The sequence below is a fragment of the Chaetodon auriga genome, chromosome 2 (assembly GCF_051107435.1).
Source record: "Chaetodon auriga isolate fChaAug3 chromosome 2, fChaAug3.hap1, whole genome shotgun sequence".
Lineage (NCBI taxonomy): Eukaryota > Metazoa > Chordata > Actinopteri > Chaetodontiformes > Chaetodontidae > Chaetodon > Chaetodon auriga.
In genome coordinates, this window is record NC_135075.1 from 28111391 (window position 1) to 28138650 (window position 27260).

A 27260-nucleotide genomic window follows, 5' to 3' on the forward strand; every position below is an offset into this window, starting at 1 on the left:
TTCACGCCTCTTGATTTAACACCTGGTAAAGCATCCGTCTTATCAGACTCATGTTTGGTAATACGGTCGAACAGGAAGTCGTGTAAACACGTCGCTGCTCGTAGAGAACGAGTGGAGCTGCACCACGAATCACTGTTCCATTAAACGTTTGGAGGATGGTGCTTTGTTTTGTACAGAATATCATCACAGCTGAATGTCCTTCGCTTTTCAGAAACCTGCCATTCTTTTAAGTCATCTGGGGTCTTTTTTTATTGTCTTCTTTTATGGTGTGAACCGATGTCACGTGTCTTTTTCATTGTTTTACTGAGATTTGTTGTAACAGTAGCTAATGGGCATCTAAATACAAACAATCGTAACAGCAGGCTACAGTAAGCGTTCTGTTTGAGTTTGTGAAATCAGGAGTTCTTTACAGAGATACTCTGCTGTCGACCGGCAGTGACTGAGCTCTGATCTGCCTCCTCAGATAAACGTTTTAAATTAAAGTACGCAGCCTCTTTCTGTCTTCAGATCAAGTCAAAACTCTCGACAGTCCTCAGAGGAGCTCTCGTCTCATCACTCAGCAGCAGTAATTGTGTCAGCTCGATCTGGAAAGTTTTGAAGTTTTCTACAGTAGCTTTAAGCCTGTTATGGTAAACTTTTTTCTGAGCTATCGTTGGCTCTGCTAGCTTCTGTAATCTCATGGATTTTCAAGTAGACGTTGTCTTTTCTTTTTAATTTCTCCATATTCCTCATTCTGAGGTCAATGAGTCTCTACTGCTACACAAGTACAATTTCAACACTTCACTTCTCTGTCGTCTACATGATATCAGCAGCACAAATACATAAATTAAAACAAACATCGAAACATAATGATGGAGTTAAACTATTTTATTGACAGCTGGAATAGAATAACAATACACCAAATTGTGCATTTACTCAACAATATAACAGTTTGCCAAAGAATCTGCAAATATACTTGTGTTTTCTATGACGGTGCGGTGAATAAAACTAAAGTTACACCACTTGGTCACTCCTCTGATAACATTCAGGTCCTCAAGGCAGTAATACATGAGCAACGCATGGAAAGCAATGCAGATGGGCTTTTGCTGCTTAATGCTTCGCTAACATTAGTTTATGCTAACATTTCTTGATGCTAAAGATGGGATGAAAAGTATTGAAGACTTTAAAAATTCCATTATACCTATAAGTGGATGTGTGACATCCTTAAATGGCTGAGTGGAGCTTAGACAGTGATGCTGTTGCTTCGTTTTACTGCTGCTCAGCTGCCGTTGAACAACAAATTCAACAAGTCGGTTGCTCCAGTGAAGCTCCTCCATGGCTGACAGTAGCTGAGAAAAACAATACACAGTACGCTCAGAAAACCTCCCCTGGATAAATTCTTATCAGTGAGGATTTTCCATCAGCATTGCTTCCAACAGTTGCCCATATCACATGATCCTGACAGCATGAGAAGGCCTGGAAAACTGTCCCATATCGTATCCCAAAACCAAAACATCACCTTCTTATATGCAATATTTCAGGGGCCTTAGAAAAATATTATGTCCTCAAAAGGCCTCCAATGATGGCATAGACATGAGAATTTAAGGCTGTGAATGCTATAGATAAATTACTTTGAATAATCAACCATATTAGGAGAAATAAAAGGAGGATTTGCTCAGAGACCAAATGAGTGTACAACCAGCAATGTGCGACTGAAATGTGTGAGAGGTAATTTAACCAGGAGTCGTGTTGAGAAGCACAAGTTATGAAACTGTGTGGCACTTGGATTCACGCTGGGGTCACCCAGCCTAAAAATGCATTCGCTCAATGTGGGACACTTGGAATGAGGCGATGCAGCAGATGGCATGTGGGGGAACGCTTTTATGACGGGCGGGTCGGGGGCGGCCTCCGAGGAGGAAGTTTGGGAACCGCTGTCTCTGCAGCACAGCAGACGAGAGGAGATGTGTTGCTTTTGGGATCCGCCAGCCACCGTTTCATAACATCCGCAGAGGAGCTGCATCTACCCTTTCATCCTCCCACTCCTCCACCTCTTCCCCCGGAGAGAACGGGATATGATATGTGTCTAGAAATGTACACACTGGCACCCTAAAAGAAAAGGACACAAACAGCGCTCTCTTTCTTTCTAATCGGGAAAACCCATGAACTGAAGAGGGAAATGATATGGACAGTTTAAGCACAGGTAACAGAAGGGTTTTTTTTTTTTTAAAGAACTTCAAAGGGAATTCTCCCCAGATTCACTTCTTACGTTGATCTTCTGCAAAAACAGACAGAAACTTCACAGATTTGCCTCTGCACTCTGAAAATACGTCATCCCTAAACTCAGTGAAATCAAAAAGCATCAAGGTTAGCTCAGAGGTTGCGACTGGCCACTCATACATGTGTCCTAAAATGTGGTCGTATTGCAGTTGCAACCAACTGTGCTTGCTTTGACTCCATCTGGAGACAGAAGCACATTTGCTTTGTACTCAATCACATAAAATAACTCCAGACTAGATGAAGGAAGCTATCTCTCTGGTAGCTCTTTGAATAATAGCTTTAATAAGCTACCAGGATGTGAACAGACAGGATGTATGTGTACTCTGAACTGGTTTAAGAGCAACGGGAGAAAATAACCAATCAGAGTTGAGGTTGGCTCCACGATAAACATGTTTGCTTCAGGCTTTGTCCATAAGCCTTTGTATTATCAGAATTTGAACCTTTAGGTCCAAAACAATTTGAAAACTCTTGAGAAGTCACGTCTTTTCAGTGAGCAACTTTCAGTCACTTCCACTGAAATAATTACGCCATCTTGGTATCAATTCTCTTAATACAAGCATGGAGCCTGAAGGGAAACTGATTGGCCGCTTCCATTTGCAGCTGTTTTAGATTGTTTGCATGTTACAGCTGTGTTTTATGCAGCCTGAGCACATCTGCTGTTGATCAGGTTGTCTGTAAAAGTTAATGTTGAAATGTGCATTCATGGTGTGGAAAAACACTTCTGGAACCCATGATTTCACCTGCTTCAACTCATGTAATTGCTGCGTTTTTTCCAATCACAGAACTCACAAGAGTCACATTATTGTAGACATGTAAATACAGCTGGTGTCAACCAAGATGGCCGGACTGCTCACATCGCTCAAAGATGTTTTGCAGTTCAAGAAAAAGCTGATTCATCACCGGATTTCCTTGTAGGAGATGGCTGAGGGTCATCTCACCTTAAAAGTTATTGGCTGAACACATCAGCTGTTGAATGGATCTCTCTGTATCTTGGTCAATCGCTGCTTATGTTGCCATAGAACTGAAAAGGTCTAATGTGGCAAAAGGGAAAACGTCTGGTTTTGCAGAGGGTCAACCTAAGAGGCAGTCAGGGTGGAAAAGGACCCCAACGGGACTCCAGTACAGCTCTCACAGGCGGCTAAATTGCGAATGTTCTTTTGTGTTTATCTTTAAATTCTACTCGATTGAAACCACAAAGCAGCATTATGTGCATTCAGACATCAATGAAGAAACACTACAGTGTAAGATAGTGGAAGTCAGAAGTTTAGAAAACAAGTCTTGTTAAGAAACAGGTCAGAATGTTTGAATATCTAGTCTGCAAAAACGTTTTTTGCTCAGTTTGTTCAATTAAGCCCACACCAAGGAGTGGGGAGAATACACAAATAGTCTGTTGAAATATCAGAAATTCATTAAGAACATACGCAAATATAATCATTTCCTTAGATGACACTTATTTTACTTTAAGTTATGGGTTGAAATGGCGACACTGTAAAACTTTTTTGCGTCATTTTGATTACTTTATGTGACAATTCTTAGTCCTTAGCCCTGACAAAATGTATATCAGTGTGTTTAAGGCCTCTACTTACATTACAATTGATAGTAGTACATAATTAACATCCATGTGGCAGACACAATCAAAATATTTGTGAATGCAAAAACGTACATTTTTGGTGCTGAATAAGTCAACTATAACATCTACATAGTTCATTAGCTCATTCGTTTGCCTCCTTGGTCACAAAATGTCACAAACAGATTCAGACTGGTGAACGAGAAGCTTCTGACGAGCAAAATTACACAATCAATTTTTAATTAGACAAACATTAATTTCTCTTAATCCTGCTCGCAATGTTGGCATATATTACGTCTCTCTCCCAACAATTAGAAAAGGACATTTTCTTGCAAGGGTCAGCTGTGAACATGTTTACATCAAAGTCACACCAGTGCACCTGTAGCCATCATAGAACGCCCATCACTCACTGCATGCACGCCTCACCGCGGCTGCCATGCTGCTCCACCTTTGACAGGAACTGCCAGGAACGATTTTTAGCTTTTAAATGCTACAATGAACAATCAGCTCTTTGTTAACATTGACTGATAATAAACAACACTAATCTTGTGCAGGCAGCTGCTGCAGGTCAGATGTAGACAGATGGGAAACTTCTATGATGGTTACCGCTGCAACTTTACATTTCTAATTCTCCTTGTGATCAATCTCCACTAAATCTGGATCATTATCATGCAATATTACTTTTCTTTCAGCCGCAGAGTTCTTTTCTTGGATGCAAAGTAATTTCCTTAGAACAGAGTGTACTCTGCTTGTGGGTTGCTGAAAGAAAATCTGATGCCAACTGTGTAAACTTTCCTCTTTCATTGGTCCTCAACTGGGAAATCAGCCCTCAAAATATGTTTAAAATTTGGCACAAAAGAAGAGACAGAAACACATTCCTTGGGTCACAATAAGAGGAGTTAATTGATTTTAAATATATTTATATATATTATAAACGTATATATCGAATCATACAGCTTCTCTAATATCACCTCATTTGTAAAAACAGCCCTCTCTCGTTCTAACTACCAGGCAGTCACTGTTCTCATTCGATTAAAATCCATGCTATTCAATATGCTGAAAAATGATCGGGCACTTTTCAAATCAGAAATTTTAATCTGCATGGGCTATCACATTCCAGCTCCTTCTGTAAACAGAGATTCCTTAGAGACTACATGACGCTCTCCCTGGATCAGGTTATGGACAAAAAAAACAAACAAACAAACAAACAAACGCTGGGTTAAAATGACGGGTCTTAACAAGTGATTTTCGGTTCCAGTATTCAGATTCTTCAAGTTATTTTCAAGGTGTTTTGAATCCTAAAAATGCTGCTGCTTTGTAATTTCTGTCTGGGACATCAGGACATGATGACTTGTGTCCATTAAATCCTATGAAGTCATATATGCTCCAAAGGTCCTGATATATACAAAACACATTCCAGCGGATGAGTTGTCTTATCAAACATTAGAACTGATAAATCTGACTGCAGTGAAAATCACTGGCTAAGCTTGTCACTTTCCACCGTTTCCACTGAACTACTGAAAAACTGCAATGACTGGATGCTTGTTGATTATTGCTTTACAGAACGTAACTAATTTTTTGTGGAAATAAATACAGTATTAATATCCCTGCAACACTGCTACTGGCAAAACAGAGGCCTATTTTGCAAAGAGTAATCGTGTGGTTCATTCAAAATATGAATTGGTGAAAGAGAAATTTTCTTCAGAAATCTTGCTTAAAAGTTAAAAACACAAAGCTGATTTTTGTCTCTTATTACAGATCTCAGTTCTTGTATCGTGTGAAAAGAAAAAGCCCAAAATGAAATTCAGAAAACTTTGAATCTCAATTAAATTGCTACATATGTACGTATTCCTCAATTAAAGCCCAACACACTTCATCCCTCCTCTTCCTTTGTAGCGTATAGCTCATGCTTAGTCTTATCAAGTTGTCTGCTAATTAATGAAAAGTTTTGATCAGTCATGCGGATGCTACCAGCTAAAGCTACAATCTTACGGTAACTAGCAAGGTTTTTCCTTCCCTCCCTCAGATTTTAACATTAATCATCTAAGTCATTATAGATTAACTTTGGCTCACTCCAAAAGACACTAACAACCATAATATTTACACATTAAAAAAAGACTTTAAGAATCAGAAAGTGCCCAAATGAAATACATGTTTGTCCTTTAATAAACTATAAATTTCTCTACAGTGTGCACATTGTGTTCCCTTTAAGTTCATCCTGTTTTATGTCCTTTTTTGAAATCTGTGAAACCTGACGTCAGTCCAGACAGATCCTTTGTTTGGATGATACAAAGTACATTTCATGCTTCCTTCCTCTCTCTCTCCTTCCTTTTCCTCCCTCTCTCCATGCTGAGTCTTAGCATGGCTAATCACCAGGTGCCTTGGCGGTCTGTGGATTAGGGCTGTAATTTAGAATAAAAGGGACGCTCCTCTGCACAGCCTGAATACTGCTGTCAGATGTTGTGAGTGGTTGTTTCTGCTCCCCCCTCACAATAGCACATGCCGCAAGGTAATTGAAGAAGAGGAAGGAGAAGACACTTGCTGGTAGAAATTGGCACAGTAGAAACTGTTATTAGACAACTGTTAGCCAAAGCTTTAAAAAAAAAAAAAAAAAAAAGAGAGGAGGAATCTAAAAAATCTACTTCAAGATTAGCTAAAGAGCGTTCCGAACTACAATTCAGCTGGGATATACAGCAAGGTTTCAGCCCTACGCTGTCAGTCAGGCTATGTCCTCAGTGCGTTTTTAAAACATTTTGTATCAGCATCATCTGTCAGTGCTACAACACAGCTGCAATATCTCCCCCTGCACTTGACGTGACCTGCACTACCAGGTGGATGTGAAAATTTAAAATGACACAGAGCAGAATTGAACCAAATGAGGTCAAAGACCCATTTTCATTTTAGACCCCGTTGACACCTGCCTGTGTCACGCCAGCTGTGTCTAGCTTGTATCCTGGTAAGGTGTAAAACATTGCATTTGGACGTGATAGTCACACACATGTGATCTAAAACAATATACTGCATGCATGAAATCCAATTTAGTTTGACGGTGACACACAGCATCCTGACTGTGACTGTGCATCATAATGTTGTGCACCAGGAAAGCTTCCGGTTGCCACACAACAAATACTTTTACATTTCGATCCCATCTGGCTAAAATTGGATGAAGTGGTTCAGCGAATCACACTTGGGTGAATTAACACCTGCCCACAAACAGCAAGCTGCAAATGTCCTTTCGGACAATCAATTTGCTACAGATTCAAGAAACAAACAGGTGAAATGGGGTCTTAAATCCCTTTTTTCTCAAAACCCACAAGGCTGCATGTTTTCATCTCTAACACAACACTAGATGGTTTATCTAATAAGCCCCTTCCACGAGAGGTGACACAATGATCAGTAAAATCAGCTAATGTCTTGATTGATTGTCATGAAAATGGCTATTGGGTCGTAATGGCACGTGGTCTTTGTGAATTCAGAACCTGCTAGCTCTTCCTTTAAACCATACAAATCCACTCAGGAACCTGGCTCTGCAGGTAAGACTAATTAACTGCAGTCTGAACTAACCTGAAGGATATAAACCCAGCAGTACTCTGGATCTCCAAGAGCAGGTTGAGATCTACAGTAGATCCTTCCAGAAGACGAAAGGGGCTTCATTCATGCCTTCTCCACTCGCACACACATAGTACCAAATAAACTGAACATTGAAGGGTCAAATGTGTGACACAAAAACCAAAAACAGCTCAAGTCAGAATGTTCAAAACCAAGATGTCTTGGTTGGTTACAACAAATAAGCATAATTCTTTTCCAAGTCCTCCGCTGTCCCCACGCTCCTGCAGAAGGGAGGCTGGTGTCTCAAACATTCTGAGGACAGTCTCACTTTCTCTCCGGACTCACGGATTGACAGATAACACTCAGGAGCTGTCCAGCCCCTTAAATAGGACACAGCAAGACAACAAGCAGTCCTGGGAATGAGAATCGAATGTAGGCTGTGAAGAAGGCGCGTAGCCGAAGCAAAGCTGAGCCCGCCGTGTATTGTGGTCCCAGTAGGATGTGATCAATGTCGGCAACCGAGCCCTCCTTTGAAGTATCCTCATTAAGAAGGTTTTTGTTTTTTCATCAAAGAGATCTGGATTGAGCAAAATTTTCCTGTGAGTCTGAGGGGCGGTCGGTTGCAACAACAAAAGAAAAGTGCTTCCCATGAGTCTCGGGAAACAGTCTTATACAATATCAAAAGAATTACAGTACATTTCCAATGAGTGCCAAAATGACCTACTACTTAGTAAAGTCATTTCCCAATCAGGGGAAAGGTTGAGTCCCAAGAGTGGTTGGACCTGTCAAAGTGCCCTTGAGTAAGATATCTATCTGCTCCAAGGGCATTACCACCTGACTGATCCAGGTGTGGGGCTACAGGGTACATAAAAATGTGTCTTAGGATTTGGTTGAGACAGCAATGGAATCTTAGTTGCAAAGAAAAACTTTATATTTGTGTGCGAGTCTTAGGATCGCTCACAACAGGGCCCAATGGTGCTCTCCAGGGACATCTGGGAGGAGTGGCGGATGAGTGGCGCCATCGTTGGGTCCACCATGGAGGAGGTAGGGAAGAGCTTGTACCAGCCAATCACCATTGTGCTGAGGTCCAACTCCTCCAATAGGATTCGAGCTACGCCCATGAAGCATTTGCGGTCCATTCGTCCATAGTTGCCCCAGACGATCACCTACACAAGAGGATGAAGATAATAATTGGGTTATTGAAGTGAGTTTTTATGAATAGTAAGAGAGGTTTAATAAATAAAGGAGACCAGGGTTCGTGTATCACATGTTAGGTTAAGGCGATTAATACACTTGGTTATAATGAGAAGGATCATGGTTTTGTTTAAATGCAGTTTTCCATAAGTGCTGGCTGTCAGCCAGACGGAACAACATTAAAACATTTCCAGCCGACTAATTTATTACTGTTTCAAGTCACATCATGTCACGTGTTCGATTTGGGTTGTTTTCAAGTGTCTTTTAACCGGATGAAGGGTTTTAGTCATTGGAGGCTGGATCTTACATTATCAGAGAAACAAGCTGAGCTAACGTTGGCAGCAGCTCGACTCATTTTCCAAAAATGTCCTAAAAACGCGGTCCTCACTATGTAGCAAATACAAGTACACACACTAACACTGTCCACGTGTGTGAGAAAACAGGAAGCCTTCGAGCTCAGCCTTAAATACATATACAGAACATCCAGTGAAGAGAGCATTGAATGCATGAACCAGTTTCTCATTGCTGGTTTGTGATGTGAATCTTTACTTTTGATTTATTTCTCCCAGAAAGTTTTCCTATTGAGAGACCCCTGGTAGCAGAAACAATCCCACCCCCGGGTCCCCATTTGGCAGCTACTGGTCATTGTATGCATGCACGGGTGGAAAACACTTCAAATATTGAAAAATTCAATGTATCCATGATCTCCACTGGAACCAAGTGTGTGGAGCTTTCTTTTTTCCCTATTTACTGCCACAAGATTCAATTCAAAAAGCACAATAATAAGCTATCTGATGAAATATTAGTGATGGCGGTTTCTCTTTTTAGTTACATTTTCCAAACAATAGATGACTTCAGTGAGACCTGCAGTCTTATCTGAAGGAGGAAAAATGAGAAATTTAACCAATGTTGTACTTTACAGGCTATGTCCGGTCCGGTGAATATCAAAGCTGTGTTTACAGGTACTGTAGATACTTGATGTTCCTCTCAGTGTCTCCAGCAGACTAAAGAGAACTGAAGTGTTTTCAAGAGATTTAATGCCTAAACATGCCTTCAGAGGCCCTTGAATCATGCACATAAAACATTCTGGAGTGTAATGGTGGAGCAGGCAGATTATTGACAAAGTGATAAGGTGAAGAGGGCAGTGCTAATTAGCATTAATCCAGACGGTTTGGAAATCTGTTCTGAAGCAGTCCTGGATCCTGACAGTTTCCCTCTCTGCTTCTGCAGCACAGAGCAGGCTGAGGTTTCAATTAAAGTAAATGAATGGGGTTTGTGTGTGTGTGTGCGTGTGTGTGTTTGTGTGTGTGTGATGGAGATGATGGTGGTATGTGCTTAGAGACCCGTGTGTTTCTACGTGACGTGTCCTCTGTCTCCCGACATCCTGATAACATCAGGGCTCATCTCAGACGGCCCCACATCTTGTCAAGCGGTGGACAAAATAATCAATATCCGTCTGCGCGTGTGTCCTCTCATGTGGTGGTCTTGTGTGTCTGTGCATGCCAGCATACCAATTTGTTTGGTGTGTGTGTGTGTGTGTGTGTGTGTGTGTGTGTGTGTCTGCCTGCAAGTGATTTCCACAGAGACACAGCGGCCAAATCTCCTTCAATCTATTCTCTCCATCTCTAAAGAAGGAGAATCTATCTCTTTTCCTGTCTGCCCACGATCAGTTCTCCCAACAAGGTCCTGACCTCAAACACTACGACTTAGGAGAGAGAGGCACTGGAAGAAGGAGACATGTAAGGCAGAAGATGGAAAATAAAGTGTCCTAGATCCTCTTCTGGTCCACTTTCTTGGAAGTGGAACTCACTCAGACACACACACACACACACACACACACACACACACAGGTACAGGTGCTGATGGAGACACAAAAAAGGATTTAATAAAGAAAAAACAGCATGTTGCATTGAAGTGAGGATAAGTGGATACAGAAAGCGGATGGATGAACTTGAATTGAAGGGAAGAGAACCGTAAGTGCTCGCCAACACCAGAAAGTCAGATTTTCATGCAAAATACATGATATGGTCAAAAGTACTTTAGTGTCCTTTTGGTCTGGGTCAGTGTTCCAGTGAGGGATACGCGGTATATAACTGCTATAGCCTACAATGATAAGTGTTCTTCCAGCCTTTCCAGATTCATGTCAGTACCTCCGTGAAGAGGTCAACAAAGAAACGGACGGAGAGCCTGACAGGCTGCACAGAGCCCTGACCTCAGCCACATCCAACACCTTTGGGATGAACCCGAACACCAACCGTGAGCCGGACCTTATCGGCCGACATCAGTGTCGACTTCACTCGCGCTTTTGTGGCCAAATGGGAGCAAATCCCTGAAGTGTAAAGCCGTCAATGAGGAGGAGGAGGAGGAGGAGGAGGAGGCTGTTATAGCATCAGATGAATGTGCGTGGTTTTGGGGTGAGATGTTGAACATTTACATACGGGCGTAATGTTCAAAATCCACATACATTGTTTTGATCCTTTTTACTTTTAGGGTAGGTGAGGCTGGGAATATGCTCGAGGTGGTTCGGGTGTCAAAGTTGAATGATACACAAAAGCACTTTATAGATTTACCTGAGGGAGCGAATCTATTGACTCCATTTAAATGGGTTGATTTCACTCAGAAAAGTTGCTGTTAGAAACGTTGGTGTGACTGAGCCCTAAAGCACAGGATCAAATAGAGGGATTACTTCAGATGCTCAGCGTGTCTCTCAGTTTTGACACCACAAACTCCCTCTGGTTAGAAGGGACAGAATAATGAAGAATGATGGGAAAGAGGGAGATAAGAGCGACGCATTGTGAAAAAATTATGATAAACCCTGGATTTGCTTTTTTTCCTGTTAAAAAAAAACATCATGTTTCATGTGGACAGAGAAAAGCTGTCACACACATAAAATAAGTGAATTTTTAAACAGAGAAATAACCTGATAGGGATCTTTAGCATCTACTGTAGATACACTGAGAGCACAGAAATAAGCCAACACTTGCAGTAACTCCAGAGAACACACTCAAACGCTCAACAGCATGTGAAAAACAAAACAACACAAAAGATTACATGCAAATTGTCAGAGAGCATGAGATAAGAGGGAGAATGAGACGATCAGGGGATGGTGCAGAGTGCAGAGCGGAGGAGAGGACAAAGACTCGTAGCCGATAATTAGAAAGCAGGCGTTTAGCGGCTAATTACTCAGTGATGGCGGCAGAGCAGCCTCAGGACGTTCTGCAGAGGTTCAAACCTGCAACCTTCAAAATCCGCTGACCTGACCTCTGATCACCACACACACACACACACACACACACACACGTCCCAACGGCATGTGGGAAATACTCATTATAAACAGGAGAAGGTCTTCAGTTTGGGTGTATTTTAATCCCAATTTCAACCAATTAGACAAAAATCACACTGACTTCAATGCAAATGATCAGTACGTCAGTGTCAGTGTAGATGAGTCCAGTGGAAACATATTTACTCAGTGAAAGCAGAGATGTCTTAGTGGTCCTAAATCCTGAAAGCACAGGGGAAATACGGTTTACTAAACTAATAACAAACCATGGTGATGCACAGAAAACAGGAAGGAAAGCATGAAGCTCTGAGCGTGAACGCAGACCCAAGAACTAAAGAGAACCACGAGAACTGAACTAAGAACAAGCCAGAGTTGGACGCAGGCGGGAAAATGGACGACTGAGCAACTTAATCAGACGACCTGAGAGCTGAAAGAGGGGAAACACCTGGACTGGTAAAGTAAATACTCTATATGATGCCAGAATACAAGGTGAGAAGAAAAGCTGCTCCGACGTTCACATAAACGTGTCTGAAATCACGAGCTGTGAATGAACGAGCCGCCGTCGTTCGAGGAAGGATTTGAATGAATTCTCAGCATGGTCTTCAGCGGCGGCGCGCTTTGCTAAATCAGGAAGTGGCAACTTGAAAAGCGCTGCTGATTTCAGCGATTTTCATTATCCAGTGTGAATGAGTTTGATGAAACTCGGAGGACAGCGACGCAGACAGCAGATAATTAAGAGGGAGGCGTTCAGTGGCTAATTACACAGTGACAGGAGCAGCAGGGCAGCCTGAGGCAGAGCTGCAGGCCTCTGCACTGAACACACCACTGTTTCCACCTGCTGATTACTGAGGAAAGCTGCCTCGCATCAGGTTAAAACACACATGTGTGCGTGTTGGGGTTATTTATACTGGAACAGGATTAGAGCAAAAAGAAAAGCATGCAAGTATGAATAGAGCTGCGATAGAAATACAAAGGAAAGAAGAAAGTACAAATAGAACAAGATTTAAGAACAGAGAGGAGGGAAGAGGAGGGAACGAAATATGGAATGCAAGGGAGGAAGGAAAGGAAGTAGAACATGATGGAAGGAGACTAGAAATGCTTCAAAAGAAGGGATGAAAGAAAGAAAAATGTGAAGTGAAAAAGAAGGAGGCAAGGCTGCAGAAAGGGAAAGAAAGAAGAGGGTTAAAAAAGGAAGGAAAAGTAAGATAAGGATAGAAAAACATAAAAACGAAGGAAAGAGATAAGACAGTAGAAAAAGAGGCAATGAAAGAAAGAGCAAGAAAGACAGGAAGGAGAATAAGAGCGGAAAATGAAGGAAAGAGTGACAGCAGAAGAAGTGGGAGAGCTCAGAATCCGCTGTGATAATCAGTCTCTCTTTGGAGACACTTTTTGATCCTGAAAGCAGCTGAAGCTCAAACAACTGAAAGAACAAAATCAGCTCAAACAGCCTCCTGGTCCCTCAGGTCACACTGTCGCTGGAAATGTCAAACTCTTCCTCTCAGCTTCCTCGGCGCCGCCCGAACTCCTCCTACAGAGCCACATTCATCGCTCCACATCATCACGGTGAAAGCCTTTCGTTACGTTACGGTGGTGATCAGGTGGGATTAGTTTGTGTTTGAGGTTATGATTTAGTTTTTTCCACGACCCCTCTGTTGTTGTGGTGTAGCAGCGCGGCTCTAAGGGAAGCAACGCCGGCTTGAAGGGTGTTGCCAACACTTTGGTCCAGACTGAAATATCTCAACAGCTATTGGATGGATTGAAATGTTGTGCCGACATTCATGGTCCCCAGAGGATGAATCCTCCTGACTTTGGTGATCCCATGTGCAGTGAATTCTCTCAACATCAACATTAGATTAGTAGAATCTGATGATTTGGCCCCTTGAGGCTGAACTGTAAATATTTTGGTGATCAGTTCAGTTTCATCAAGTGGTATCATGAGATCCAATATTCATCTTAGTGCCAGAAGAACATGTTAGCATGCTGACATCGTAATCTAAGATGGTGAACATGGTAAATATTATATCTGCTGAAGATTAGCATGTTAGCTTTGTTACTGTGCACATGTTAGCATGCTGGTGTTAGCATTTAGCTCAGCGGACTAGCTTCGCTCAGGTTTCATTGTATTTTGGTTTGATTAAGATTTCTGCTCACGTCCTGCGTTATCGTACTGTTTTCAAAGTGCTTTCCATCGTTCAGAACACATTTGGTATTTTATCCTTCTCCTGGTCTTTTTCAAAGAAATGACAGTGGTGAAAAAAAACTGAAGAGCATGATGGAGTGTCTCACCTGCACCACTTTCCCCTGTGGGCTTTCAGAGAAGACCAGGACCTGGTTGTAGAGAGGATCCAGAGACTTCCTCACTGACTTGGTCTTCTTCTTGGCCACACAGACCCCGTTCTCCAGGAGGTAAACTTTGATGTACGCCGCTGAAACGACAGCAGGCAGAAAAGTTAAACGTGAACTCTATTAACCCCTTCAGAGAACTCTGCAGCTCTGCTTTCCGACGGGGGTTTTCAGTGATTTTAGAGGCTGAGTGTGATGAGACTCAAGGATTTGGAGCTGGAGCAAAGAACAGAGCAGACTACAGCACAGAAGAAGAGAAGAAGAGCAGAGCAGAGCTGAGAAGGAGGCAGATTACAGCAGAGCACAGTAGAAGAAGACAGAGCAGAGCGAAGAGGACTCGAGTCAAGGAACTGATCCAGAAGGTCAAGGTCATGTGACAGACGGCCAAAGGCGTCAGTAGGCTGCTTTACAGCACCTTCACTTGTACTGTAAGAAGTAACGACAGAGCACATCACAGCAGTCCTTTAAAAAACTGCATAATCAATGCAAAAATCTTCAAACGTAAACCGGATTATTACGAGACTGAACACTGATCTCCATGCAGAATATGACGTTACGCCTTCATGCAAATGCAACTTTCAAACTACATTTATGAATCCCTTAATTTCCCTTAAATGGTCGCTGTCATCCTCCGCTACTGATCAGCATGTCTGAAGTAATATCAGACAATGGAGAGGAAACAATTCAGTGTCATCGTAGTGAAAAGAAAAGCTCCTGAAACTGGCTTGATACGATCAGGACATCTCTAATTAAAACACATTTTAATAAACACCCATAATACATGCTGTGTACGCAGATAACGGCCACGGTTTATAAAGATAATACTGTTTACTGCTTGGCAAATAACATGCTAGCAGATTAGCTCGCTAGCTACCCCCTCGGTCATGTGACCTCCGCCTCGCAGTTCCTGGTGGTGTTTTGAGAGGAGAGAGGGATTCATGCATGAGGAAGACCATTTGAAAACATTAAGTTTCCTGCTTTTCTGCATACAAAAACAAAACAAAACAAAACAAAAAAAAACAATAAAAAACACGCTAAATAATTTACTAAACGTCAGGCTTGAAGTTTTGATTTTGCTTCCTGGAATGAAACTTTGCTGCTGGGTAATGCAGCCCAAAACAATATTAGACTTCTGACTTTGACTGAGTCTGACACACAGACAGACAGACACACACACACACACACACACACACCACAGCCTGTCGTCCTGTAGGTTAGATGACGAGATTAAAGATTAGCACACTGAAATATGGAGCAAGGCTCTCTTTGTTTTTCGGCTATATCTGGATTTCCTTTCATCTCTCTCTTTAGCGTGTTTCCTTTCATTCACACTCAGTTGCTCTCCGCTCGTTTCTCCCTCCTCCGACTCTTGTTTGCGCTTTGCTCTGTTTATTATCCTCTTCTCTTTTATCTCTCGCATAATTTTTCCGGGATAATGTTTTTGTTTTTCCTTCGTTGCTGACGCTGTTTTGCTCTTATGCAATTAGGATCAATGGCTGGTTTAATATTATGCAACCACACAGGGGAACTACAATGAGAGTTAATACATAGTTTGTTGTTACACAATCCAACTTGCTGCTGCAAAAAAAAAAAAAGAAAAAAGAAAAAAGAAAAAAACAAAGCGAAACCACGCTGGTGCTGTTTGTTTCCTCTGACCAGTGCTGCTCACTGATACAACAGACACCTCCACAGGACAGAAGACCAACGTTAACTCATCTGATGACTGAGCTGATTGTCTGTTTGAGAAGTTTAGTGTTGGCTTTAGACATCCAACCCAAACTGATTTGAATATACAGTGTTTCAGCTGCAGAAGAGCAGAAAATGTGTCTCTGAGTTACTGTTGGACGTGACCACTCAGTGTTTGACGCTGAAGCAGCGCTGAATGAACTTCCTTCTTCATAAAACTTTTGCTTCGTTCTCTTGTTTGCGACCTGCCTTGTTTACATCATTGTTTACCTGCTAGCAGTGTTCTTCTTACCTGCCTTTGATGGTGCTTTGCTGCTCTTTGCATGTTACTGTGAGGATTTGGCCACATCCTCCTGTCTGTCTCCTGTGATTCCTATGTGCCTCGTCCCTTTTGTGTCCCCCCCCGTGTGTCTTTGTCTGAGCTGAGCTGGGTTTGCTCACCTGCCCCTCCTGTGGACAACCCACCTGCACATCTGTGGCTCATCACTAATCAACCTGCACAGTACAAACACTGATCCAGGACACAGCTACTGGTTAAAAACACCACATGGTACCTTTTGAATTACTATAGAAAATGTGGTGGCGACCTAAACGTCTCTCAGGGTGGTGGGTTGGATATTCTGTCTGCCTATGTTTGCATGTGTCACATGATTTTTCCATCTGGCAACCCATTTCCTGATTTCAGAAAATCTGTTCATGCACATCTTGAGTTTTTTCACTGCACAGACACCACAGAGCCGCATCTGAAGTCAGAGCAACATGCCGCATGTTTGACGACAGCAACAGCAGAAGCGAATGTAGACCTTACTTATTTAGTGGATCTCCTCCCTCTGCTCTGTATTAACTCCCCGGACGCTGAAAACACCATTTCCTCCTCTTCACTCATGCATCTTTCATCTCTGCAAGGACCATAATTACGTTTTCGGAGGAAATATCCAGTTAGGTTTAAAATGTCTGTTTTGGGCTGTTCTGTTTATGTGTAGCTGATGCTATTTGCCGTTTTGTGGTGCATTCATGGTCTGTGGGAACTTCCACATTCTGAGACATGGCAGGTGTTTGATAAACAGCAGCGATATCAAATTCAAATTTTATGAACATCCTGCAGAAAACACAGCTTTGATTCTTTGGATCAGCTGGTGGATCAGAGGGTACGGACTGACCTGGAGGTCCCTTTGAACCCGGTTTCATGGTGAGTCCTCTGGCCTGGACGACCTCCACCTCCAGTCCCCCGTTCCTCTCCATCAGACCGATCTCTACGTCACCTGGGGTGTATGAAAACACGTGCACTTTTAACAATGAGGATGGAGGAGGTGTGTGTGTGTCAGTTATTCAAAAGTTTGGCTTTGATATGATAAAACATGAGAAAAAGATATTTTCCTAACAAACTAGAAATAACACACAGTGTGGACATAGTATTAGTATCATTAGCACCAGCGATACTACAGTTGGTAAGAGGAGGTTTGACAACGTGCACATGGACTTGAGTGTTGAGTTTTTATTCCTTAGTCACAATTTTTGTGAATAAAACACAAATGGAGCGGAACATTTATCCTGATTTTAGAGGAGCTGATTATGCTCAAGAATAAATGTGACAAACACCTCTGCATGAACAGATGGTCTTCATCAAGCTGAAACAAGCAGCTTGCAGTAAGTTTGCATAAACCACAGAAAAAACTCTGAGAGCTTTAGGACAACAGTATGAAAAAGAGTGAGTGCACGAGTGCATCCGACGTCTGCAGCGTTCAACAATGACACGTTCAAGGATTCAGCCAAGTGAGGTCGGTCGTAGATGTCAGAATCCATCTACCAGTGGGTCCAGTGAACTCTTAAGCCTGTTTTAGCTCACAGTTTTGCTTTTATGGCATCTTCACTGTATGATCTAGTCTCAGCACTCTCATCAGCTGTGTCTTCAGCTGCAGCAGGAAGCTGTTTTTAGCAAATTCGCTCTGATTAACCTGCAGCAGAAGCACCAAACGGCACCAAAGGACAAAGGTGAAGAAAGTGGAACGGTCCAAATATTTTCTAAAGAGTTGATGGAAACTAAACTAGAGCTGAGAGGGTGAATATTACACTCACTGAACTCCAGATAAATGCTAATGTTGCTCTGTCAGATGATCTGTAAGTAGGTTACATGTTTGCAAACATGTTAGCCATATCAGCTTTCAGCAGACTGTTTGTTCGTGCTGTCTTTCATTCCGGCCCCGAGAGATCAAAATCTGTCTTCAGAGCCGTCTGTGATTTGGGACATTAAACTTTTTGTCCATTCAACTCGCTGGAAGTCATACTGGATGACAGTTTCAGCTTAAAGCCCCCAAAGAGACAAACGCATTCCTTTGGAAGTGACAGAGAGCAGATGACGGCCAAGTTATTCTGAGTTCTCTGATATTATATAATGCTGGACTGGACAGCAGGTTTGGAGTGGAGCTGGTCCAGTCTGTGTCACTGTTGTCGGGCCAAGGACGCTGTCTGGCTGCCAGCGAGGAAACTGACCCACTTACAGTAGATCACTGCTGTGGAGGACGGGCGGGCTGCATACAATATATCCAGTATACACAGCCTGGAAATGAAGGAGAGCAAGGGAGGGTAACAGCATCTCTGCAGTAGGACACAGGTCTGATTTATGGGGCACTTTCTGTTTTTTCCTGCTGTGAAATGATTTCAGTAGTCATTCGGTTCAGGTTTATGAGGAAGTAAGCTGTTTTTTCTTTCCAATTTTCAGAGGCATTTTTCACGTGCAGAGGTTCTTTTTTTTTTTTAATAAAATAGAGGTGATAGCTGTGACCCTCAGATCTTAACAGTTTTCCTTCTTAGCTTGAGATAATTAAGTAATAGGGATAAATGAAGTTTTTAGCCTTGCGTTAGCCATCTTCTTTAACATTAAAATGAAGGACTGACAGTAGATAAACTGCTGATCGGCTCCTGTAGCTCACAGGGGAAAAAAGCTTTGCAGAATGGTTGTGAAAATGAGGGCTTGTCCTCTCTCACCCATGGATGTTGTCGCCAGCGTCTGTCGCCCAACAAACTGGGCGGGTCCCATCCCATCGAGGAAGTCGCTGAACTGTGCATCAGATGCCAGACACATGCCGCTGTAGTTCAGACTGCAGAGAGTGAAAGAGGCAGACAGACAGACAGACAGACAGACAGACAGACAGACAGACAGATGCTTAAACACGACCAGGCAGTTCTCATTGTACTTCAATTAGAGGAAGTGAGTCAGAGACGGAAAGATGGAGAAAGAACGCAAGAGAGGAGAAACAGAGGCGAGACAGGAACAGTCTGCAGGAGTGAGGAGAGAAAAAAGTTCACAAAATAACTGATCACTCCTGTTTCAACTTCGTCAAACTCCCAGAATTCAAAGTGGTTCCCTGAAACAAAACTCTGCTGGTTTCAGAGTTTGACCCCTGTGTCCTTATTCTGTGTGTGTTTGTGTGTGTTTGTGCAAAGGAATCAGCTCAGAGTGCTTTGATGGCAGCCTGCCAGGTATGCTACGGCTGTGTGTTTGTGTGTCTATGTGTGTGTGCGTGTGCGTGTGTGTGTGTGCTCCATGGAAGGACAAATCCACCTGATGCTGATGTATACCATCAATCTGTGATGCTCGGTATGCGTCTGCGCTGGGACGGCTGAGCAAGTCCTGGTTCCTGTTTCTGTGTTAACAGGTGACGGCGAGCGTGCTGGAGCTCGTCCTCACAAGACAAACGGACGTGTAGGTCGACTCCGCGAGCGAATCATTACGACCTATGTTCACGTTTGTTAAGAGGAAGTCAGGTGACGTATAAAGAGCAAGAAAGTCTGCATACATACGCATTTTAAACCATTATCTTTCCTAAACCTAAGAAAACTGCAACCATCTCAGATCATTAACGGCGAACACCGGCTTGTCGCTGGTCCAGTCAAAAATCATCCCGTTCGCTTGTTTATGTTGGTCTGTTGTCTCGTTTGTCTCTCTGCTCCCTGTAACCACGGTCCACCCGCACAGTTTCCACTTCCTCCAGCTCGTTAAAAACCTGCTCTCAGGATGTGTGACTGTGACAGATTCACATCTTTCCACACGAGCAGGAGTCCAATCAGCCAGAAGAAGTGAAACACCTGTGGAGGTAAGCAGGAAACACTGGAAATGGAAGCTCTGCGCAGGAAAGTTGACTTGTGCAAACATATAAATGTTTAAGTGATAATTTGTATGAGTTAATTTAATATAAGAAGTATTTAAATATTGGCAAAATTGTTGAGCTTTGTAAAGTCACGCCATTCAAAACAACAGACATTTCTCCTGAATGCAGCAGGTATAATTAATTACTGTAATGATTGATTCTATTTATGTGTCCCCTGCGAGTATGAATGCTGTCAAACATGACATGACAGAGTGGAGCCATCATTACAGCTGCTTGTTACACCTGTGCTTTAAAAAAAGAGGCTGAATATCATATCAGCTGCACCACAGAGTTTTTAGAACCACGTGAGGCGACACCAGGTTGTTTTATGGCTGCAGCTTCGCCGGTTGGATTTGATGGATGCTGCTTCAGGTGTATGACAGCCGCTCTACTTAAAAGAGACGTTTGCCAATCCGTCAACCAGTGCCAATACATTACGTCCAAGTTTGGCCCGCGGCCCTGCAGTAATCAGCTGGAGTGTCCTCTGCTGCTCGGGGTGTGTGGCTGCTGTGACACCTGCTCCATGGAAGAGGCATGGCTTTGCAGTTGGTCGTGAGAGACGCTAACGATACGAATACATCTCTCGTATAAACTGCGGTAACTTATCATAAACTGAGCAGTGAAGCTCAGCTTGGCGGATTGTTGCAGTAGTTAGTTAACAACAACTTATCACGACTCCACCAAACATGCAGGATTGCCTAATTTGCACCATTTACTGGCACTTAGCTGGTCACATCCATGCCAACACCTTCGATCTGAAACCCCATAATTTCACCCCGGTGAGTTGGATCATTACTCACAACGGCAGCCCTCGTCTTCCTCTTCCCTCTCCTTAACCTTCATTTTCCTCCCCTCTTGCCTCTACTTTCATATTTCATTCTGTTTGCAGATCTTTGTTCGTCTCCGCCCTGATGAGAACCTCAGCCGAGCGTTTAAGGAGACAGGTGTGTTATTTCTTTAACCAACAGTCCTTCCGCAAGAACTGTGGCCTAAATTAGTGCAACGGCTTTGACTTCATTGTTAAATGAAGGGAAAAAGTGCTAAAATATTAACGAGATTGTTCCAACAAAGTCACACAAAGACGCACAGCCTGACATTTAATATTAACTTCAGGGTGAGAAGCCAAACACAACAGTACTTACAAAATAATTTACAAGGCCGTCTCCCTCCAATACGGTTAACACACAAAGTCACTTAGCTTGGATTGGCAGACGTTAGGAAACATTAAATTACACCAAGTTATTTTTATTTATACTGATTTTTCATTGGCAGTTTGTGTTTGTGCTGTGTTTTCTGTGCATGTGTGGACTCGTACGCGCTGCAGTAAGTAAATTAAGACACATGGAATTAAATCATATTAGATTGAGAGACACTCTAATGAGGTATAGTCCTTTGCGTGTGTGTGTGTGTGTGTGTGTGTGTGTGTGTGTGTGTGTGTGTGTGTGTGTGCGTGTGTGCAAAGGGTGCTGACATGCAATAAGTCAAGCAACATTAGCCAAGTGGGTATTACTGGGTGATAAAATCCTGAGCTTTAGATTATAACATGGGTGTGTGTGTGGGGCACATCAGGGGATTACGCTGCCGTTTGACAGAAATATGACGCTCAATGTAAACCGTGTGCTGTATGCAGAGGACACACTCAAACACTCAGCGTCCTCTATTGTATAATATATTCTATATCCCGTACTGTGTTATATAAGGCTGTTCATTAGCACTTATGTTTGCAAACGAATGTCAGGTTTTAATTCGTTGAAGTGAGTGAAGGTGAATTAATGCTTCATTCAGGTGATGTTCGTCAACATGACGCTGCAAACACACACTGATCAAAACACGTCAGCACTGAGTGGGCTGCCACAGAAAGCGTCTGAACGTCTAATCTTATGCTTGTTTTTCTGTATAAGAGGCCTATTGTGCTGTTGCACCAGGACGAGTTTCACCCTGCGACACGAGAGCAGTGCAGCTCATGCATTGGTCCGTGTCTACCTCACCGATCATTAGCTGCTGATGATTTCGCCTGTGGCCTGGAAATGTTACCCTGTCTTTTTTGCATCATAACCGTGCATTAGCATGATATCATGCTGAACAGAGCCAGTAAATACATGCTCAAGTTTCTGTAGCAGGATTGTCATTTTTAAACTAAGCAGTCAGACACCAAAACAGGAAGCCAGAAACAGTTTGAACAGCTTGTAGACTTAATATTACTGAGTAAGGTTTCTAGGTACAGCTGAGAAATTCTGCCTGTGAACCATTTCAGGGGGAAGAAGCAACAGCTGCTGGTTAAAAATGGTGTAAGAAGGTTGTGTGGCAAATGTCAAAACTGTCTCACAAAGATTACAATTTAATATTAAGTTTAATAATTTAATAGACAAACATTTTTGAGGGCACACACTGTAACTGCGGCCTGGATTAGTGGCTACGTGTGTCTGCAGTCCGGTGTTGGATTCATGTGCTGTGCAGAAGCCTCAGCTTTGGTGATGGAAGCCGGGGTTCATGTCCTGTGTGAGTTCAGGCTGCAGAAACACTTCGGTTGAGGTGAAGATTGTGAGGTAAAGATGATTTTTTCCTCCATCAGTCACCAGTTACAGCTTGTTGTCAGTGAATGTTTTGCAGGTAGATTCACAATGAACACTTTCTGACTCATTATATGGGTTCAAATATGTTTGTGATGCAAATTCGCAGTGTTTTCATGTCACTTAGCGTTGCAGATTTACTGTTATCACAGTAAAGTGAGGAGGAAAGAGTGGATTTTTCCAAAGACACTGAATTTAATTTGAACCACTTAAACCCAGTCAAATGTCAAACACTGACCATGTTCTGTCACACGGTCACAACAGAGAAGACAATGACTAACATGCATTACACAAATAAAGCAAACCGTTCCTACTTCGCCCGATCATCATCACCATCAGCGCACACACACACACGCACGCACGCACGCACGCACGCACGCACGCACGCACGCACGCACACACACACACACGCACACACACACACACACACACACACACACACTGCAGGGTCTGAATTGGCCGAAGCATAAATCAATAAGCTCATAAGTGTGATTGGATGGTGTTAGCTAACAAAGTGCTTATTCATGGCCGTGCATACGCAGGCACAGAGCTTTTCAATCAGCGGCTCGAGCCAAAGCGCTGACGGAAACACGGACGGGCGGCGGTTTGCTGCGGCTGATTTAAATAACGTGGTGGTGCAGCTCCGTTTAATGATTCAGCCGTGGTTTCCCTCTATGTGGTGAAGCTCAGAGCATCAACAGATTTACATTTTCAGCGCTCCGTCTGAACAAGAAATAATAAAATGGTTATGTAACAGTTATTATTCAGACTCTTTCTTACTTCTGAATTTAAGTTCTTTGATTGAGAACGTGCAGATCTTGTGCAGAGTCACGGGGAACGACCTGGAAGTGACGCCTGCAGAGAAACAACAGCTGTGTGGTTTCTGACACAGGTTTTTACAAGCCAGGAAGCAAATATCATGAGCATTTCAATGCCGATCGTCTGGCCTTGAGTCTCCCCCAGCAGTTCATTCTGAGGGGTTGAGAGATGCTTCTCACCTCAAGGTCAGTTTGTAAGATTCTCTGACTTCCTGTCTGTCTTTCACAGCCTCATTTATCGCCTGTGTGCTTAGATTTAGGCAATAAAAAAGGGACTTCTCGATATTTAACCCAGGCAGAGATCTTCCCATAACCTGAAACGAGTGCTTTAACATACGTTTCATCATGCTTCATTTGCAGATATGGCTGGAAAATACCTGATTGTCAGTGAACGTTCTGCAGATGCATTCAGTATCAGCAACTTGTGACTGGCCAGATATGTTAATTAACAATTCCTCATTATGTTAATAGAAAACAGAATCCAGGCGCCGTTATGTTTCCTTCAAAGCGTATTTGCAGTTTCAGATGAGTATATAAACATCATTTGGAAGAGACGGGCTTGCAATTAAGACTGTGACGGGACAGAATGTGTGATTGGTTCGTGTTTTTAGCTTCGCCCACTTGGATGAGGAGGAAGAGGAGTCAACACTGGAGGGTTTGAACGAGCGTGGAAACACAGATTATGCCTTTCTCTCGCTCAGTCTGATGTTTCCTCATCATCATCAGTTTGTTCTCGTGAACCTAAATGAACCAGAACCTGATGAAGGTCCTGGTGTGGATGCCCAGCACCTACATGAAACAACTAACATCTTTATTCTCTGCTTTTCTTTCAGTGCCGCTGCACACGCGGTCTTGATTTCAGCTAACACAAGCTGAACACCGTTTTCATGCAGCAGCTCATGAACTGAATATCTACATGCTCCAAATATAAACAGAATATTAATATGCATGCAAACACTCTCAATGATGCAATCATCCTCTCTCTGAGTCTCTACCTCTCCTTCTTTTCCTCACTCGTCCGTTTGTCTTTAAACCCTCCCAGCCCCCATCACTGTCTGTCTGTCTGTCTGTCTGCTTCGTCTCGTTATGTAACTGTAGGAATTCAAGCTGGTAGCCAGGTTGGCACTAATCAGCATGTGTCCGTGTGTGTGTGTGTGTGTGTGTGTGTGTGTGTGTGTGCAGTAGTACTACACTAGTATTGCTGATGTCATAGCTGCTTTTCCACTGGGCTTTGCTGTATACTCTGTGCGCGTGTGTGTGTGTGTGTGTGTGTGTGTGTGTGTGTGTGCGTGCGCCATCACCCCTGCCGACTGTTTCTGTTCGATCGATGGCGGAAACATACGAGCAGTTGAAGGCGTTTCAGGAGGAAAATAAACTGGAAAGTCTTACGTCCAAAACCTTTACGGGAATTTGTTCTTAAATTGTTGAGCTACTCTCCAGAAACACAGAGAAAAGCTAACAAGCAGGAGCAACAAGAAAAGGCTGATATTTGTTGTGTCTATAATGTGAATTCCTGGATATTAAACATACATCTGCAGTTTTCCAGCATGGTCTGAGTAACATTTGCTCTCAAAGTGTTCTGAGGCCTCACATCACTTGACATGATTCGGCTACGTCCGAGTCCAAAAACGTTGTAAATGCGGATGTGAAAACAATCCTTTCCACTCGTATCTTAAGATGTTTGACTTGAGAGAGAACTTATAATGAAGCAGAAGTCTTAATTCTCCAGCAGCAGTAGAATAGGTGCTTCTTAGCGTGCGATCGATCTGGAAAATCAATGAGAGGAACAGCTGTAAAAGCCCCCTTTGGAAAGTAATTGAGCACTGTCTGCTCCCTGCTGGAAAAGCCTCCTGAGGACGTAAATGAGGACTGTGGAGGCCGATTTATTTTCAAAGAGCCAGTGGAGGAAAAACTCCAACACTCTGCCGACCAATGGTGCAGCTCCATCTCTCAGAAAGCCGGAGACAGACCTCTGTGTTTATAGGACTGGCCTCACTTTCAGTCCAGCCAAAATCGAAACTCCCATGCTGGCACTTCAGGCACACGAGGAAGTGGAAAAGAGTTGCTGTCATTCAAGTTTAGAAGAGAATAAAACAAGAATGTTCCGCACAGCATCCCAATAAGGAAACCTTAGAGAGAAATTAGTTCACAGTGAAACATCCTGCTAACTGACAGACAAAGAGCTGGACCGAGCGCCCCAGAGGCCCCACATGGCCCCAGAGGCCACAGCTGGACTCTGGCTGCGGACCTTTGTCGCATGTCGTACCTCAGCTGTCCAATAAAAGGAAAAATGGCCAAAAATAATGATAAAAAAAAAACAATGAAATCATATCAGACTGAGTTGGATCCAGCTGGTTCTGTGCTGATGAGCTACTCACTTGCCCTCGGAGCCGTAGCTGTTCATGCTGTCCTCGATGGACTCATGGCTGGCCTGGCGGACCGTCCGGCTGGGCATCTCTACAGCCAGACCCGTCTCTGTGCTCCTCTGGATGCCTCCCTTCAACTTCCTGCCCTCCGTATCCACTGCAGGGACGCAGAAAGAGACACGCAAAGAAATTCAGCTGATTTTTATTCTGAATATTTACATGCACAAGATGCTGCTTCCAGGTTATTCACTCAAAATTTAAAATGAGGGTTTTTGTTTAAAGTAGTTGTTAAGTTGAGTTAAAATTGATTTCCACTGTTATTTTGTGTTGCAACACCTTGAAATCCTTCGTTTCCTGCTGTCTAAAGAGAAAAGAGGGCTCTGTGTGGCTCAGAATACACTTAAAGAAAGTGCAAAATGTTGCAGCTACAAAGTAATGTGCACATCAACGGCACCAATTAAAAAACAAAATAAAGACAAACTGTGAAATTATGGAACGTTTTCACCAAGCTTTAACTTTGCTGTGACAATTCAGCAAAAGTAGAAATAAAAATCATCTTTTTTCACACATTTCTGCGTGTAAACTGTGGCTGTTTGTGCGTTCGTCCCGCAGTGACCTCATCAGTGTCAGAAAAAGGACGAGCGCAGTGATGAGAAATCACTTTAACAAGGCCAAGGACAACAGCACTCCATTCCTCCGCAGAGCACACACATACATCTTGTTGCAAAATAGACCACAAAATCGATGCACGTCGCACTTTATGGGACCTTAGTGTGGCTGCAAGGTGTCCTCTGTGTGTGTGTGTGTGTGTGTGTGTGTGTGTGTGTGTATGTGTGTGTGCGTGTGTGTGTGTGTGTGTTGATGGAGGTTGAGTTTATAATGAAGTGCTCTAGCAGGAGGTCTTTGACCTTGTTTTTGGGATAGGACAGGAAAGTTGTTTTCCTTTAATAGTGATGACACACACACACACACACACACACACACACACACACACACACACACACACACATCTGAACCTGAATTTAGATCATTTGACAGTTTTTTTTGTAAAATGGTAATGCAATACTTTTCCTAAGTTTTCTGACTGAATAAATAATAAAATCTATCAAATTAGTGGATTCATGGTAAAACCTTACAGCCACGGATCAAATCCAGACATCGCCAGGCTCGTTTTTTTCCTCCTCAGACTCTTTCAATCACCTTAATGGAAAGAAACATGCTTTAGGGAGCCTGGCGCGCACACACACACACACACACACACACACACACACACACACACACACACACACACAGTGCCATGAAGTTAGTTCTGCAGTTATTAAAAAGCGACCCAGAACGGTGCTATTTCTATCGTTCATGTGGGATGGGACGCTGGCAGATTTGGGTTAGTGCTTCTGCTTCCTGACTGGTTCCATACGATCAGTTAACTCCTGTGTTGGTTCACGAAACACACGGCGGCACCGTCACGCTGCACCACCGCCGT

General features: G+C 43.0%; 1 protein-coding gene across 1 annotated transcript in view; it reads right to left on the reverse strand.

Moving 5' to 3' along the window:
• Positions 1-852: 852 nt before the first annotated feature.
• rims4 (regulating synaptic membrane exocytosis 4) overlaps positions 853-27260 on the reverse strand; it is a 51735-nt gene continuing 25327 nt past the window's right edge. The window contains exons 2-6 of the mRNA XM_076745243.1: positions 25790-25934; positions 18861-18973; positions 17036-17137; positions 14133-14272; positions 853-8538 (exon numbers count right to left, since the gene is read on the reverse strand). Of these exons, the coding sequence (XP_076601358.1) occupies positions 8320-8538; positions 14133-14272; positions 17036-17137; positions 18861-18973; positions 25790-25934 (719 nt within the window). The 3' untranslated portion in view covers positions 853-8319. The remainder of the gene's footprint in view (positions 8539-14132; positions 14273-17035; positions 17138-18860; positions 18974-25789; positions 25935-27260) is intronic.